This window comes from Rattus rattus, chromosome 1, assembly GCF_011064425.1.
Source record: "Rattus rattus isolate New Zealand chromosome 1, Rrattus_CSIRO_v1, whole genome shotgun sequence".
NCBI classification, from domain to species: Eukaryota; Metazoa; Chordata; class Mammalia; order Rodentia; family Muridae; genus Rattus; species Rattus rattus.
This window is the reverse complement of record NC_046154.1, coordinates 13,977,639-13,993,700: the sequence shown is the minus strand read 5'-3', so window position 1 is coordinate 13,993,700 and position 16,062 is coordinate 13,977,639. Positions and strand designations below refer to the sequence as shown.

Sequence of the window (16,062 nt, the reverse complement as noted above, 5' to 3'; positions counted from 1 at the left end):
AGAGCTAGAAAGAACCTAGATGCCCTTCAACAGAGGAATGGATTCAGAAAATGTGGTACATCTACACAATGGAGTACTAATCAGCTATCAAAACGAATGGCTACATGAAATTCACAGGCCAATGGATTGAATTAGAAAATATCATCCTGAGTGAGGTAACCCAATTACAGAAAAACACACATGGTATGCAGTCACTGATATTAGCCTAAAAGCTTGAATTACCCAAGATACAATCCACAGACCATATGAAGCTCAAGAAGAAGGATGACCAAAGTGCACATGCTTCAGTCCTTCTTAAAAAGAGGAAGAAAAATATTCATAGGAGGAGATATTGAGGCAAAGTTTGGAAACTGAGACTGAAATAATGGCCATTCAGAGCCTGCCCCATATTTAGCCCATGTATATACAGCCATCAAAACTAGATAAGATTGGTGAAGCTAAGAAGTGCATGCTGACAGGAGCAGGATACAGATGTTGCCTGAGCACAGCCAGAGCATGTCAAATACGGAGGAGAATGCTAGCACCAAACCACCGAACTGTGTATGGAATCCCCATTGGAGGAATTAGAGAAAGGATCAAAAGAGCCAAAAGGACTTGCGACCCCATAAGAACAACAATGCCAACCAACCAGAGTTCCCAGGGACTAAACCACTACCCCAAAACTATACATGGGCTGACCCATGACTCCAACTGCATATGTAGCAGAAGATAGCCTTATTGGGCACCAATGGAAGGAGAAGCACTTGGTCCTACCAAGGTTGGACCCCCCAGTGTAGGGGAGTGGGGGGAGGGGGTAGGAAGGGGAGGTTTGGCGAGGGAAACACCCTTACAGAAGAAGCAGAGTGTGACGGGATAAGGGGCTTATGTCCAGGAAACCAGAAAAGGGAATAACATTTGAAATGTAAATAAAAAATATCCAATAAAAGAAAAAGAAAAAAAAGGAAAATGCTAATTCAGAATGCAAATGGGTGATTAGACATAGAGGAATAGATTAGAGATATTGGTGATATTGGATCTCATATTTATGAGACTAATTTGATAGGAGACATAATTTCTAAAAATCTTAGGAAAAATCAAAATGGCAGATGTTTTAATTGTGGTAAGCAAGGTCATTTGAAAAGGGATTGTAGGCAAGTCACTCCTTGAAACAATGTTTTTTCCTAGAAATAACCCAAAAAGAAGGCCTCAGCCTTCTGGAGTAGGCAGAAGGAGTAGGAATGGCGACCTAATGAATGCAAATCAACAGAGGATAGTCGAGGTAATCCTTTGCCATTTGAAACGCCCTAAGGGTCCTCTAGACCTCAATATCAAATTTGGTTCAATCATTTCCTGTCAGCATTAGAGAAACTCATCCACAGAACAATTAAAACATTTGATGCCAGTTGTTAAAATACAACGCTGCTCCCTCCAGATATAATCAAGGTCAGAACACTTTCAATAGGTGAAACAAAAAATTCAGGAAAGACCAGAAAATACATGCCTTGGCAAACTTGAATAAATAATCAGAGACTTCAACTGAAAATACAAATAAATAGCATTGAGATTGAATGCTTAGTGGATATCTGAGCAGATGTAATCATAATTCTACCAAAATCTTTGTGTCGAGATTGACCTCTTCAGGAGATAAATATTCAGCTTCTAGCAAATTTATCTCAGATAAAACAAAGGGCAAAATGGGTTGAGTGTATAGAGCCAGAAATGAAATAGGAAAATTAAAGCCATATGTGACTAATATAGCCACGAATTTGTGGGAATGGGATTTGTTGGAGCAACGGAAATCACAGATTAACATTCCTCCAATCTCAGAAACAAACCATAAAATAGTGTTTCTGAGAAAAATATTAAACGGTATTATCCAGAACAGTCACAGACTGTCCAGGCTGTCCATGAGCAGGACACAATAGAAACTGGCCTGTCAAAAACACCCACTACTCTACCTATAAAATTATGTTACCAAAGACACACATGCCTTACTGGCATGAAATGAAAAATGGCTTTTCTTAAACCACATGTCTGAATTCCATGTTAGAACAGTAGACTGTACATTGCCAAGTGGCCCACACCTTCTTAGACTCAGTTTTTGAGTTTTCTTCTTAAATAAAAAGGATATTATTGTTGTTTGATATTTTACAAAAAAAAAGTTAAGAGGTTTAAAATGTTTTAAATAAATTTAAAGAGTTGCTATAGTCCATTTTTTCTAAATCTCTAAGAAGTTGGAATGACTTGGAGCTAAAATAAAATATTTGAGACAGGTGGTGGTAGCCCATGCCTTTAATCCCAGCAGAGTCAGGCAAATCTCTATAAATTGGTTGTTTCCTAAATTCTAGGGAAAAAAATAGACTTAAATCTTAAATATTCATATAAAGAGAAAGGGGAAATAGGAAGATTTAGTTTCAAATCTTCAAAAGAACTTTTCTTAATTTCAATTGAAAGATAATACTTTTTCTATTGCCAAAAAAAAAAATCATTTTGCCCCAGGAAAGATAATCTGCCAAAAAAAGGAAGCCCACTCCCCCTCAGAGTTGGAGCAAGGTTTTATTTTTATCTTTCCAGGGGAATAAAAGTAACCAAATAAGGAATCTGGAGGCTGCTAAACAAATGAAACATTTGAAGAAAAAATCACCAAGAGAATATGTTCCAAGAAAATGAATAAATTTGCAAAATATAACCTTCAAGGTCTCCAAGAAGATGATGAGGCCTCACAACCATGAATCCACTTGGATTATGGTGATGCTACCACTGGGCAAAACTGTCCCATGCCTCTTCTGTCACCATGTTCTGCACAAACAGTGGACACCTTTGGGTTGACTGCTGTGTTCTACCTAGCCTGGATTGCCAGTAAACTGACAAACACCTCTCAAAGATCATCTTCGAACGACAGCTGCTCAGTTTATTCAAATCACTGAGTTCATATGAGACTGACACAAACGTTCTACGGAACACTGAACTCAAAAATACTTCATCCTAAAACTGCCCAATACAACCAAGCTAAACATGTGAGAAAGTTTGGCAGACGTAGCTTCATTGTTGTAATTAGCTTTACTATGTTAGAGTTAAAAATCTTTCCTTTTTATTTAGACAAAGGGGGATATTGGAATAATCAGAAAAGGACAGACTGTTGAACCTGCTCTTATAGATCTTTGTATATTGATGCAAACTTAAGGTTATATTTCATTACATTGGTATAGATCTTCATATAAATTATAGATGAGAATAGCTCTGTAATCCATAGCCTGGTTGTGCAACGGTTCACTCTCTGGAACTATTGATACCATTATCTGAAACTTCAGATAAAAAGGTAAAGAATGATGACCTTAAAAGAGATAAGGGCTGGCATTGAGAAATGGAAGAATACTATGTACAGAGGTCCCAAACATGCCTTCTCAGTACTTGGTGCTATTGTGTGTCTGAATGAACGTTCAGAATCTAGAATATGGGCCTTTGAAAATAGCTGTGGAAGATTTCCTCCTTAAATTAATTCTGGAGGGAAGACCCATCCACAGTGAGTGGCATTCCCTGACTGGAATCCTGAGCTGTGTATGTAGAGAAAGAAAACCTTGGTGCATGCATTCTGTGTTCTCTCTTCCTAACTGTGGATGGAACATGACCTGCTGCTTCAATTCCCTTTTGTCTTGACTTCCCGTCAATCATCACCAATGAAAGCAGGATAAGAATGCACACCAGACAGCAAGGACAAGAATTTCTCATTCCTCTTCTCCTTCCCAAATATCTTCTGAGAAATTCACTGTGAAATTTCTGGCCACTGTCATGTTTACACTGAGAGCTAGGACATCTGTAGTTAATTCAAATTCCCTGCCTCCCATCTAAGGCCAAATCAATATGACTCAGGCAACCTCGCTGCCCAATGCAGTGTTGAAAGCATAGCTCTGTACATCACCTAGATAATTTGATGAGCAAACGATGCCTTTTTTTGTGCTCAGAACAAAGCTGAGAATGTAGTCCCCAGACACAGGATCTCACATAAATGTAAGAAAACACCTTGAGACAAGAAAATAGGAGGAAGGAAGAAACAGGCTACTGTTGAAGGTGTTGCTATAGACTTTTCACAGAATGCATGGGTTTTCAACTGGTCTGAAGTTGTTTTCTCAGTTCTGAATTTTAAAAAACATAGTAGACTATAGTGGTAATGCATGCCTATCATTCTAAGCCTTGGGAGGAGGAAGCTGGAGGGCTGTATACTCAAGTTCAGTCTAAGCTACAGTGGGAGACTGTCTCAAAAATGGGGTGGGTGAACAAAGAGAAGAAATAGAGGGGCAATAGAAATGAAGGAAAGATAGGAAGTAATGAAAGATGAGAGAAAGGTAAAGGAAACATGAAATCTCCCCCAACTCAGTCTTGGAGGAATATAGAAAAAAATGGGAAGGGGAGGAGAAGAAGAAAAGGAAGAAGAGGAAGAAGTGTGCTACAGATATCTTTAACCCACAGTCCCCACAAGAGCAGAATTGCCTGAGTAATCACGAATGTACCAGACAATGAGTAAATCTGAACTTGCCTGGATGCTGCAAGGCAGAGGGGATTTCCACAGTAAGAAAGTGCTGAATGGCAGTCCACATGGCAGTCCATATGAAGATTTCCAGGACATATATAGACAGTATTGTCAGCAGCACCAGCCATACACAAGTCATAATCCCAAGACCCGCCATTCTGAAAAATTCCCTTGAAACTTTGTGTGAGGAGCATCTGACCCAGTTTTGTGACCTGATGGCTCCACCCTCTCCTTCTAGGCTGTACCTGATAAAATGGACTAACCTGTTGACATATATGCACTCAAGCCAGCCAATTGGAGCCAGGAAAAACTGTTCATCAGAGAACTAATGGACTAAAAAATTATAGCAAAGAGGACCACCACATAAAAGAGTAGCAGGATGGGACTCATACTATACCGCAGCTGCTTGGGTCACAGAAAGAAGGCTGATATGGGTTACATAGACTCCCTCACACAAAACCTGTGATGAGCCCACTTCCTCACCAAATTTTGGCTAAAGTTTGTAAAACACTTCCTGTCTCCAGTACCTTGGTTCTGATATATACCCAAGTGTAGTCTGGTGAACCCATGGGTTTAATTGATGTTACTCATAGGAACATAGGCAACCACTAACTGCCTATACATCCCTGGGGTTAAGGACTCTTACCACTCCATGACAGAAAGTTGAAAAACTCAGTCTTGTACAGGTATCCTTCAGAATCACAGCTCATGATAGTTCAAGGAGGCCATGGCCATGTCATGCCGCAACAGCCTAAGACAGGCTATTCTCAGAAAGTACAAGGTGGCAATAAGGAAAGCTCCCATAGGGGAAGAAAATACTCAGAACTCAGAAAAAGCTCTGACACACCACAAATTTACTGCAAGTGTGTGTCAAGCCTATTTTCAAAATTGGTGCTGATCATTACATTCTCTCCTGGAATAAAACAATTGTGTATAAAATTATCCCCACACTAGCACCTGTCTCAGACTTAATAAAGTTCAGTTCCACTGGTCTCACAGGATCCAAAAAGTGGGTAGTGTATCCCCAAGGGCTAAGCTGTTTTACCAACCCCAGGTATGGCTGAAGGCCTGCCTAGTGCAAAGGCCAGAACAACAGGCCAGGATCTAATGACTGGAGCTTCATATATACTATTCACTCACTGTCTACGGAAAATTTTATACACAAGACATGGCGAGTATTCCTTTCATGTATTCACTTGTGTAATTATCATTCAAAGGCACAACAGAACCACTTCTAAGTAGGTGTTAACTAAATGGATCATACAGGACAGACCTCTTCCAAAACCGAAACTACACAACTTGAACTCCCCTCTCTCCCAAGCAACCATGATGCTCCTCTCTAAGAGTCTGCTACATTAGATGCCTCATAAATGCAATTATGCAATGTTTGCCATTGTCCAACTGACTCATTACACTTAGCATATAGTTTCCAGAGTCGGTACATCCTGTAACATATAGCAAGGCTGCTTGCATTTTAAAAGTTGAAAAGGTCAGGGTTGGGGATTTAGCTCAGTGGTAGAGCGCTTGCCTAGGAAGCGCGAGGCCCTGGGTTCGGTCCCCAGCTCCAGAAAAAAAAAAAGTTGAAAAGGTCGGGACGGCTGGAGTGGAGCGTGAGTGCGCGGGACCCCAGGCCAATTCCTCAAGGCTGCGGCCAGGCCGACCCCAGGCTACCGTCGCCCCTTCGCTCTCCTTGCCGACCACAGCCGGGAGAAATAGAAGCTCTTAAGAATGCCTAAATCGGGGCTGGGGACTTAGCTCAGTGGTAGAGCGCTTACCTAGGAAGCGCAAGGCCCTGGGTTCGGTCCCAGCTCCGAAAAAAAAAAAAAAAAAAAAAAAAAAAAAAAAGAATGCCTAAATCAAAGGAACTTGTTTCTTCGAGCTCTTCAGGCAGTGATTCTGACAGCGAAGTTGAAAAAAAAGTTAAAGAGGAAAAAGCAAGTTGTTCCAGAGAAACCTGTGAAGAAGCAAAAGCCTGGTGAGAGTTCTAGAGCGCTGGCATCCTCCAAGCAGAGTAGCAGCAGCAGAGATGATAACATGTTCCAGATTGGAAAGATGAGATATGTCAGTGTTCAGGACTTTAAAGGAAAAATTCTAATTGATATTAGAGAATATTGGATGGACTCAGAAGGTGAAATGAAACCAGGGAGAAAAGGTATTTCTTTAAACATGGAACAATGGAGCCAGCTGAAGGAACAGATCTCTGACATAGATGATGCAGTAAGAAAGCTGTAAAGCCTGAGCCATAGCAAGCCTGTACTGTCATAGCTGTTTTACTCCGTCTTTTCACATTGGCTTTCGTTTTCTAAATGTTGTTTTCCACGCTGTTGTATATTTGGATTGCAGAACAATTTGTAAGACAAATACTTTTTTTAATGTGCATTATTAAAATGTTCTAAGTGAAAAAAAAAGTTGAAAAGGTCACTATATGCAAACCTCATTTCCTTTTTATTCCTCATGACAATTGTAAGGATGAACACAGGAGCTATGTGCATGCTAGGCAAATGTTCTACCAATGAGCTTTTTCTTTATGCAATCATCCTTGGATAGACATCCATATTGTCTCTACTCTTGGGCATAATGAGTTGTGCTACTATAATCATATGGGTATACAAATGTGTGCTCAAAGTTAGGTGTGCAATTTTTTTATTTATTTATTATGTGTATATGTGCTCCCCACAGTGAGCATGTGGAGGTCACAGGACAAATTTTTGAGAGTTGCTTCTCACCTCCGACCTTGTTGAGGCAAGGTCTTTCTTGTTTGTGTTAAGTACCCCAGGATAGCTGGCTCACAAGCTTCCAGGCAATCCTCCTGTTTCCACTTCCCATCTTCCCGTGAGTTGCTGGTATTACAGATGCACACTACTGCATCCAGCTTTTTAAGTGAGTGCCAGGAACCTGACTAAGTTCATCAAGCTTGAGCAGTTAGTGGTATTACCTATCTGGCTATCTCAAAGTGAATACATCCAAGCAACCAGGCCCCAGATCAGGATTCAAACATCCCTACCACTTGTCTATATCACACAACCCAGTCCATACCTATCAAAGACAGCTGCTCTCTTAACAACCAAAATGCCTTCTACTGCTTTCTGGATTGTATATTAGTGGTATCATGCAAAGGATATTTTGACCCCATCTTCCATGCAGAATGAACCATAGGTGTGATGGTCTCCCATGCTATGTGTATTGGTTCATTTATCCTCATCCTCATGCACCATACCACCTTATTTCCAGTGTTTCTGCTTTGTCAGTTATCAGTCATTCTCATTTCTAAACATGTAACTTCTATCTGCCCTGCAAACAGGTATCTGGAACCTTTAAATGGTTTTTTTTTCTATTCTTTTGTTTGCTGAAGCCAAAGCTTTGTTTAAAAAAAACAGGCAGGTAAAGCTATTATAGGAGATTAAAGTACTAATTCATGCCCTAGACCCTCACATAGCAGGCTCCTGAAACACCTGGAGTTTTCCCAGGCAAATAGTATATGCAGATTGCAACATGATGTTTAATATATGTTTCTATGAGTTACTATGAGCAAGGCACCATGACATAAGAAGAACACAAAGGAAAACAGGAATTGCAGACATAAGGAACAACTACACCTGGGGCCCAGGCAGAGCCTCACAAGAAAATGCTGTTCTCCATATGTCTTAGTTAGGGTTATAATGATGCGAACAGACACCATGACCAAGCCAAGTCTTATAAAGGATAAAGGACAACATTTAATTGGGCTGGCTTACAGGTTCAGAGGTTCAGTCCATTATCACCAAAGTGGGAGCAGGGCAGCATCCAGGCAGGCATGGTGCAGGCAGAGCTGAGAGTTCTACATCTTCATCTGAAGCCTGCTAGTGGAAGACTGGCTTCCAGACAGCTAGGGCGAGGGTCTTAAAGTCCACACCTACAGTGACACATCTACTCCAACAAGGCCAAATCAACTCTAACAGGGCCACAATTCCTAATAGTGCCACTGCCTGGGCCAATCATATACAAACCATCACATTCCACTCCTTGGCCCCCATAGGCTTGTTCAAACATATGAGTCTATGGGGGCCATACCTAAACATAGCATAATGCAAAATACATCCAGTCCAACTTTATTTTGTCTTTTTTTTTTTCGGAGCTGAGGATTGAACCCAGGGCCTTGCGATTGCTAGGCAAGCGCTCTACCACTGAGCTAAATCCCCAACCTAGTCCAATTTTAAAGGTCCCCATAGTCTATAACAATCTCAACAATGCTAAAAGTTCAAAGTCTCTTCTAAGATTCATCCATTTAATTCTAATCCCCAAAGCAAGACAGGAAACCAGCTGGGCAAATTCCTAACTCTCCATCTCTATTGCTGATGTCAAAGCAGTCTTCCGATCTCCAACTCCTTTTTACCTTTGTTGGCTGTAACAAACTTCTTTCTCCTGGGCTGGTTCAACTCCCTGTTAGCAGATTTCCTCAGCAGATAGCCCATGGCTCTAACATCTCAAACATCTTGGGATCTTCCAGGCAGCTTCAATGTTACAGCTTCTTCTTTCAGTTCACACATGAACATGTGTGGGATTCACACATGATCGTCTGGGCTCCTCCAAAGGGCTGGCGTCACATCTCCAGCTCTGCCCTCTGTAGCTCTCTAAGCTCCAGTTGATCCACTCTATAGCCACTGCTGTTTTTGGTGATCATTCCATGGTACTGGCATTTCCAATACACTGGGGTCTTCCATTGCAAATAGGCTTCATGAATAGCCTCTCATAGACTCTTTTCATGGTACCAAGCCTCAACTCCTTTGCATGACCCCTTTAGTCCTGGGCCATCAAGTGCAACTGAGGCTGCACTTTTATCAGTGGCCTTCCATGGCCTCTCACAGTGCCCAGCCTCAGCTATTATTTATGATGCCTTCATGCCTTTAAAACCAGTACCACCTGGGTGACTCTTACACATTACCAAGTACAGTTGCTGCAGGGAGTACAACCTTGGTTATCTTTCAAACACAACTTCTTTGTGTTCTCAGAAAACTTCCCAGAAGAATTCACCTCAGTGACGCTGCTCTCTTCTTAATCACCACTAATTTCTTGGCTCCGGCGAACCAACATCAATTGTCCTGGTAGCCCCTTCTATTCTGAACTCTAAAGCCAGAGCCACATGGCCAAAGCTGCCACATTCTTCTGCTTGCTGGGGTTGGAACATGGCCCCTTGGCTCTATTACATTATCACCGACTTTCTGTTTTCCAACTCCTTCAAGCCCTAAGTTTGGCTGTCCTGGACTTGTTCTGTAGACTGACTTTTAACTCAGAGATCTGCATGTCTGTCTGCTAAGCAATGCAATTAAAGGTGTGGTCCACCAAGCCTGTATTTAAGTTTTTCTTCACCTAGAACTTGCTCTAGGCTGGCCTCGAACTCAGAGATCTACTTGTCTTTGCTTCCTAGGATTAAAGGCTTGCACTATCATGCCTGGATATAAACTTAGCTGGATAGGCTCTTGCCCCAAAGTCCCACTCCCTTAATCTGCTATCTCCTAGAACACAGGATTCAGCTCCATTTCCTTTACTGGTGCCTCTTTAATACTCGAACCATATATTTTACATTTTTCCCTTCTAAGCTTGCTACATTTGTTCAAAATGCTCTTCATGAGACTTAATCAGAGAACAAAGTCTCTACTGGGCCTTTTTGAGACTTATTTATCAATGCAATTAATACAAGTCTCTTTACCTTAACCTCAGGTAGACTCTTCAGACAAGGGCAAAAAGCAGCCAAATTCTTCACCAAAATACCACGAAAACAGTCTTTAGGCCACATTCTGAAATTCTTCTCCACTGAAATCTCTTGGGCCAGGTCTGCACAGTTCAAATGACATTCAGCAACAAAATCTTACATGTGCCTACTAGGATAGCCCCTTAAGCCCAATTTAAAGCATTCCACTGCTTTCCAGAGCCCCAAAATCCACATTCCTCCAAACAAAAGCATGGTCCGGCCTATCACAGCAATACTCCAATCCCTGGTACCAACTTCTGTTTCAGTTAGGGTTTTAATGATGTGAACAGACACTATGACCAAGGCAAGTCTTATAAAGGACAACATTTAATTGAGCTGGCTTACAGGTTCAGAGGTTCAGCATATCATCAAGGAAGGGACATGGCAGCATCCAGATAGGCATGATGCAGGAGGAGCTGAGAGTCCTACATCTTCATCTGAAGGCTGCTAGTGGTAGACTGACTTCTAGGCAGCAAGGAGTAGGGTCTAAAAGCCCACAGTGATGTAACTACTCCAATAAGGCTACACCAACTCCAACAGGGACATACCTTCTAATAGTTCCACTCCCTGGCCCAAGCATATACAAACCATCACACCATGACATAGGGCTAAACTCAAGATTCTTTAATTTTTCATTCCCTGATTTTGAAGGACAATGCAGTTTGAATCCTCTACCAGGACTAAGGTGAGAATGCAGCCTCCGCCAACATCCTTACTGCTCAGGGAGGGTTCAGAACAAAAACTCCTGTGCCCTGAGAATCTGCTTTTTGGTTTATGGCTCTCTTTTCTTTAACTTTTCTCAATTCTCTGTGAACTTCACATCATGAACCCCAATACCAGTCACCTACCTATCCCTTCATTTCTGCCCTCCACCCTTGCAACCTCCCCCTCAAAAGAAAAAAAAAATCTCATTGTGGAAACTGTAGTGTGTCACAGTGTATCCTCCAGTACACACTTTTACTTGCAAATGTTCATTGCAATGAGTCATTGGTCTGATCTGAGGCCTCTGCCTTCTGCTACAGTATAAATACTAGATCCTCACCAGGACTGTCTCAGGTATCCTGCTGTTGCCCTGTTCCAAAGCCCTGGATCTGGACCTGGGTGGTAACTGAACTGGGCAGGCTGCCAGCTTACCTATATCTGTACCTCCAGGGCATACTCTCCAGCACCAGCCTGGCTAGCTCGTCCAGTGCCACAGAGAACAAGGAGCAGGGCCACCTCTCTACTTGCTCTCATGCCCTTGGGGCCAGCTCTCCCACACTACCCAGGTAAGGGGTGGAACCAGCTCTGTTTAGCCTTTGAGCATCAATATGGTCCCAGGCAGCAGCCCAGACCAGAGATGTCAACATGGCCTTTGATGGTAACTTGGGCCATAGATATCAACACAGACCTCTGCCATTGCAGGGCCACAGACCTATGCAGTGGCAGCCACAGCAGTAGCAACAGCAGCATTGGCCAGGATATCACCATTCCCTCAGGTGGCATCATGAGCAGCTCCTTACCACCCTCACATCTCCAGTTCTGCTTCTTTTCATACTGCACAAGCCATTCCACTTCTCTGTCTCTCCCAATTCTTCACCACATACTTGTTCATTATAGTGATGCCCTCCTGTCCCCATTGCAGTGGGTGGGCCTCCCCCGCTGTCATATCTATTTCAATTATTCTAGAGGTTCTGATCAGGACTGTTAGGCAAAGAATAAATACACAAACAATTATGTAATGGATAAATAAATTGAAGATCATAGAGAAATCAAACAAATGTCTACTCACTCAGATAGGCACTAATAATGCAGTAAAAGTACATTTCTACCACAGTTCAACTTTGTCAACTAATGACCTTACTGGCCTTGCTTATAGAGTGGAAAAGTGGGTTTTTATAGAAACAAGGATGAACTCCAAAAAGCGTTATCGCCACAAGTCCCATCCCGTCGTGGATGATAACCTGATGGAAGCTGCATCATAGAGTCTCACCCCTCACTTAACCTTCCCCTTCCCAGATACTTCTCAAGATCACATGCATGTGGGATGTAGAGGGGCAGAAAGAAATCCTAGGTAAGGTGTCACACACACATACACACAGGGGGAGGGAAGGAGGGAGAGAGAGAGAGACAGAGAGAGAGAGAGAGAGAGAGAGAGAGAGACAGAGAGAGAGAGATCAGAAAATAGATTAAAAGCTTTTAATGCTAAACAAAAAAATATGGCAATAGAAGTACCTACATCTAAGCAGGAAGAAAAAAAGAACTGAGCAGGTTGTATTTATGTATTTGAAAATATGTGTGCATGTGTACTTGCATGTATGCATGTATGTATGTAGTGTATGAAAGAACAATTTTTAAATGCTATGAATTTGAAAGAGCAAGGGAGCATGCATGGGAGGGGTTGGAAGAAAGAAAGAGAGGGGGAAATGGTATAATTATAATTTCAAATTTTTTAATTTTTCTTTTGTAAAAATATATGATTAGCATGTAAGAAACTGAAAAAATAAAGACCCTCTGAGGGATGAGAGATCTACTGCAGTCAGGTGAAGGTCTTTGTTCCACTTCATGAAGCTGAGCCAACAAAGACTTGACAGAAACCCAAACTGCTTGAACACTTGTTACCTAGAAATGCCACCTATGAAGAAGGAATTCTGGCTTCAAATGGCCAAGCAGGGATGCTGCTCACAGAGAGCATGACAGAGGCAGATTTGCGGGAATTTATTCTGAAGATAGAACATATTCATGTTGGCATAGATGAATGGGGTCCTGCCTGTTGGAATTATCTCTACATGATCCTATGAGGCAAGACTTTACTGCCCTTCACAATATACAAGCTCATAGCTTTGATTATCACAGGCAGAAAATCCATAACTGAAAAGTAGACAAACATGTATCTATTTGCAGATTTTTGGGTAGCTATAAAAGACTTAGCCCTATGTCCACATAGATGGGTACAGTGATTATAAAATAATTGTAGGGGCTGGGGATTTAGCTCAGTGGTAGAGCGCTTGCCTAGGAAGCCCAAGGCCCTGGGTTCGGTCCCCAGCCCCGAAAAAAAGAACCAAAAAAATAATAATAATAATAAATAAATAAATAAATAAATAAATTGTAATGTTCCACAGTTCTATCAGTATTTGAAATATTAGAAACTTCACAAAAAGTTAGCATCAGGGTCACCCATGAGAAATATTATTTAAAATAATTAAATATAATAACCAGGTCATACAAAGGCAGAGAACAGAGCACATTAATAATATTCAAGATACAATCATGCAAACCACTGAACTGAGAACGGGACCCCCACTGAAGGAATCGGAGAAAGGACTTAAAGAGCTTGAAGGGGCTCGAGACCCCATATGAACAACAATGCCAACCAACCAGAGCTTCCAGGGACTAAGCCACTACCCAAAGACTATACATGGACTGATCCTGGGCTCCAACCTCATAGGTAGCAATGAATATCCTAGTAAGAGCACCAGTGGAAGGGGAAGCCATTGGTCCTGCCAAGACTGATCCCCCCGCCCCAGTGAACGTGATTGTTGGGGGTAAGTCGGTAATGGGGTGAGGATGGGGAGGGGAAGGAGTTAAGGGGCTGTTGGCCCGGAAACTGGGAAGGGAATAACATAGGAAATGTAAATAAGAAATACCCAAGTTAATAAAGATTTAAAAAAAAAGTTACTAAAACCTGGAAAAAAAAAAAAAAGAATGATATCCTGAGGTGAATGAAGCACAGATTCACATTTCTGCCCTCCATGCAAGTGATATAATAAGTTCTTTGTAGTCCTTTGAAGGTTTTCTTCATAATTTTTCTACTGATACATTTGTTAGAGGACTTTTGTGAGAATTAAATGCATCAATGCCAATAGAGTGCTTTTAGAAGTGTCTAACTTTAAGAAAATGTTTCCTCTTTCCCCCTCTTCTTCTTTCATTATAATCACATTTTTATTAATGGGAATAGTTTCTGTCTTGGTGATAGATACTACTAATTAAATAATAGAAAAGAAATTATATATCTGATGTATGTACACATATTAAGTTTAGTTTTAATTATACAGAGATTTGTTCTGACAAGTCACAGTAGATAGAGCATAACAATTACACATTGGAGCTGCTAAGATGTGTAGCCCCATCAAAGCAAAGGTTAATCTGAGTCACGGGATAGAGGATGAGCACAGCCTCTTGTTTCGCTGATTTTCAATTATAGCAGAGAAGAAGCCAGACCAGTCAGGGAGTAATGCACATGTAATGAAAAAGCAAACAGAAATAGAATAGTACTGTATCTCAAAAAAGAAATAGTATTCTGGTCATTTAAGATATATGCTGTGAGTGGAAGAGCCTTTTTCTTATAATAAATGCAACTGTATTTGCATCTTTAAAAAAAGACTGATAATGTTTCCTCATGAATCCAATAAAATTAAGCAATTCTTTGCATATTACAATATAGAACATTACTGGTATACCACACAATCCCACAGGACACGCAGTTGCAGAAAGAGCCAATTGTACTTTTCTAGTTCCATTCATTGGCCTGCAAAATTAACACTGTCCTCGTTTTTAATAGCTGAACAGTGTTCCATTGTGTAAATGAACCACATTTTCTGTATCCATTCTTCAGTTGAGGGACATTTGGGCAGTTTCCAAATTCTGGCTATTATGAGTAAGGCTGCTATGAACATAGTAGAATATGTGCCCTTGTGGTATGGTGGCACATCTTTTGGGTATATGCCCAGAACTGGTACAGCTGGGTCTTCAGGTAGAACTATTTCTAATTTTCTGAGGAACCACCAAATTGATTTCCAAAGTGGTTGTGCCAACTGATATCCCACCAGCATTGGAGTAATGTTCCTCTTTCTTCACACCCTCATCAGCGTGTGCTGTCACTTGAGTTTTTTATCTTAGTCATTCTGATTGGTGTAAGGTGGAATCTCAGGGTAATTTTGATTTGCATTTCACTGATGACTAAGGATGTTGAACATTTCTTTAAGTGCTTCTTGGACATTCAAGATTCCTCTGCTGAGAATTCTCTGTTTAGCTCTGTGTCCCATTTTTTAATTGAGTTATTTAGTTTTTAAAAGGTTAACTTCTTGAGTTCTTTATATATGTTGGGTATTAACCATCTATCAGATATAGGGTTAGTGAAGATCTTTTCCTAATCTGTAGGTTGCCGTTTTGTCCTATTGACAGGGTCCTTTGCTTTATAGATGCTTTACAGTTTCATGATGTCCAATTTATTAATTGTTGATCTTAGAGTCTGAGCTGTTGGTGTTGTGTTTAGGAAATTATCCCTATTGCCAGTGCATCCAAAGCTCTCTCCAATTTTCTCTTCTTTTAGATTCTGATTTTCTGTTGAGGTCCTTGATCCACTTGGACTTCAACTTTGTGCAAGGTGATAAATATGGACCTATTTTCATTCTTCTACATGCAGATAGGCAGTTAGACCAGCACCATTTGTTAAAGTTGCTTTCTTTTTTCCAGTGTATGGTTTTGGCTTCTTTGTCAAAGATCAAGTATCCATAGGTATGCAGGTTTATTTCTAGGTTTTCGAATCCTTTCTATTGATTGACCTGTCTATCTCTATACCAATACTGTTTGGTCTTTATCACTATTGCTCTGTAGTACAGCTTTAGGTGAAGGACAATGATGCCTCCCCAGAAGATCTTTTATTGTTTAAGAATTGTTTTCATTATTCAAGTTTTTTTTTGTTTTACCATATGAAATTAAGAATTGCTCCTACCAGGTCTGTGAAGAAATGTATTGCAATTTTGATGGGGATTGCATTGAATCTCTAGATTGCTTTTGGTAAGATGGCCATTTTTACAATATTAATCCTGCTAATCCATGAGTATGG

General features: G+C 40.9%; 1 protein-coding gene across 1 annotated transcript; it reads left to right on the top strand.

The window, feature by feature from the left end:
* The first annotated feature begins 6,354 nt into the window (after positions 1–6,354).
* LOC116886221 (activated RNA polymerase II transcriptional coactivator p15-like) lies at positions 6,355–6,903 on the top strand. Its single transcript, XM_032887616.1, is given in 2 exon segments — positions 6,355–6,420; positions 6,422–6,903. Coding segments are annotated over 2 exon segments (384 nt in total). The 3' UTR covers positions 6,740–6,903.
* Positions 6,904–16,062: the final 9,159 nt, after the last annotated feature.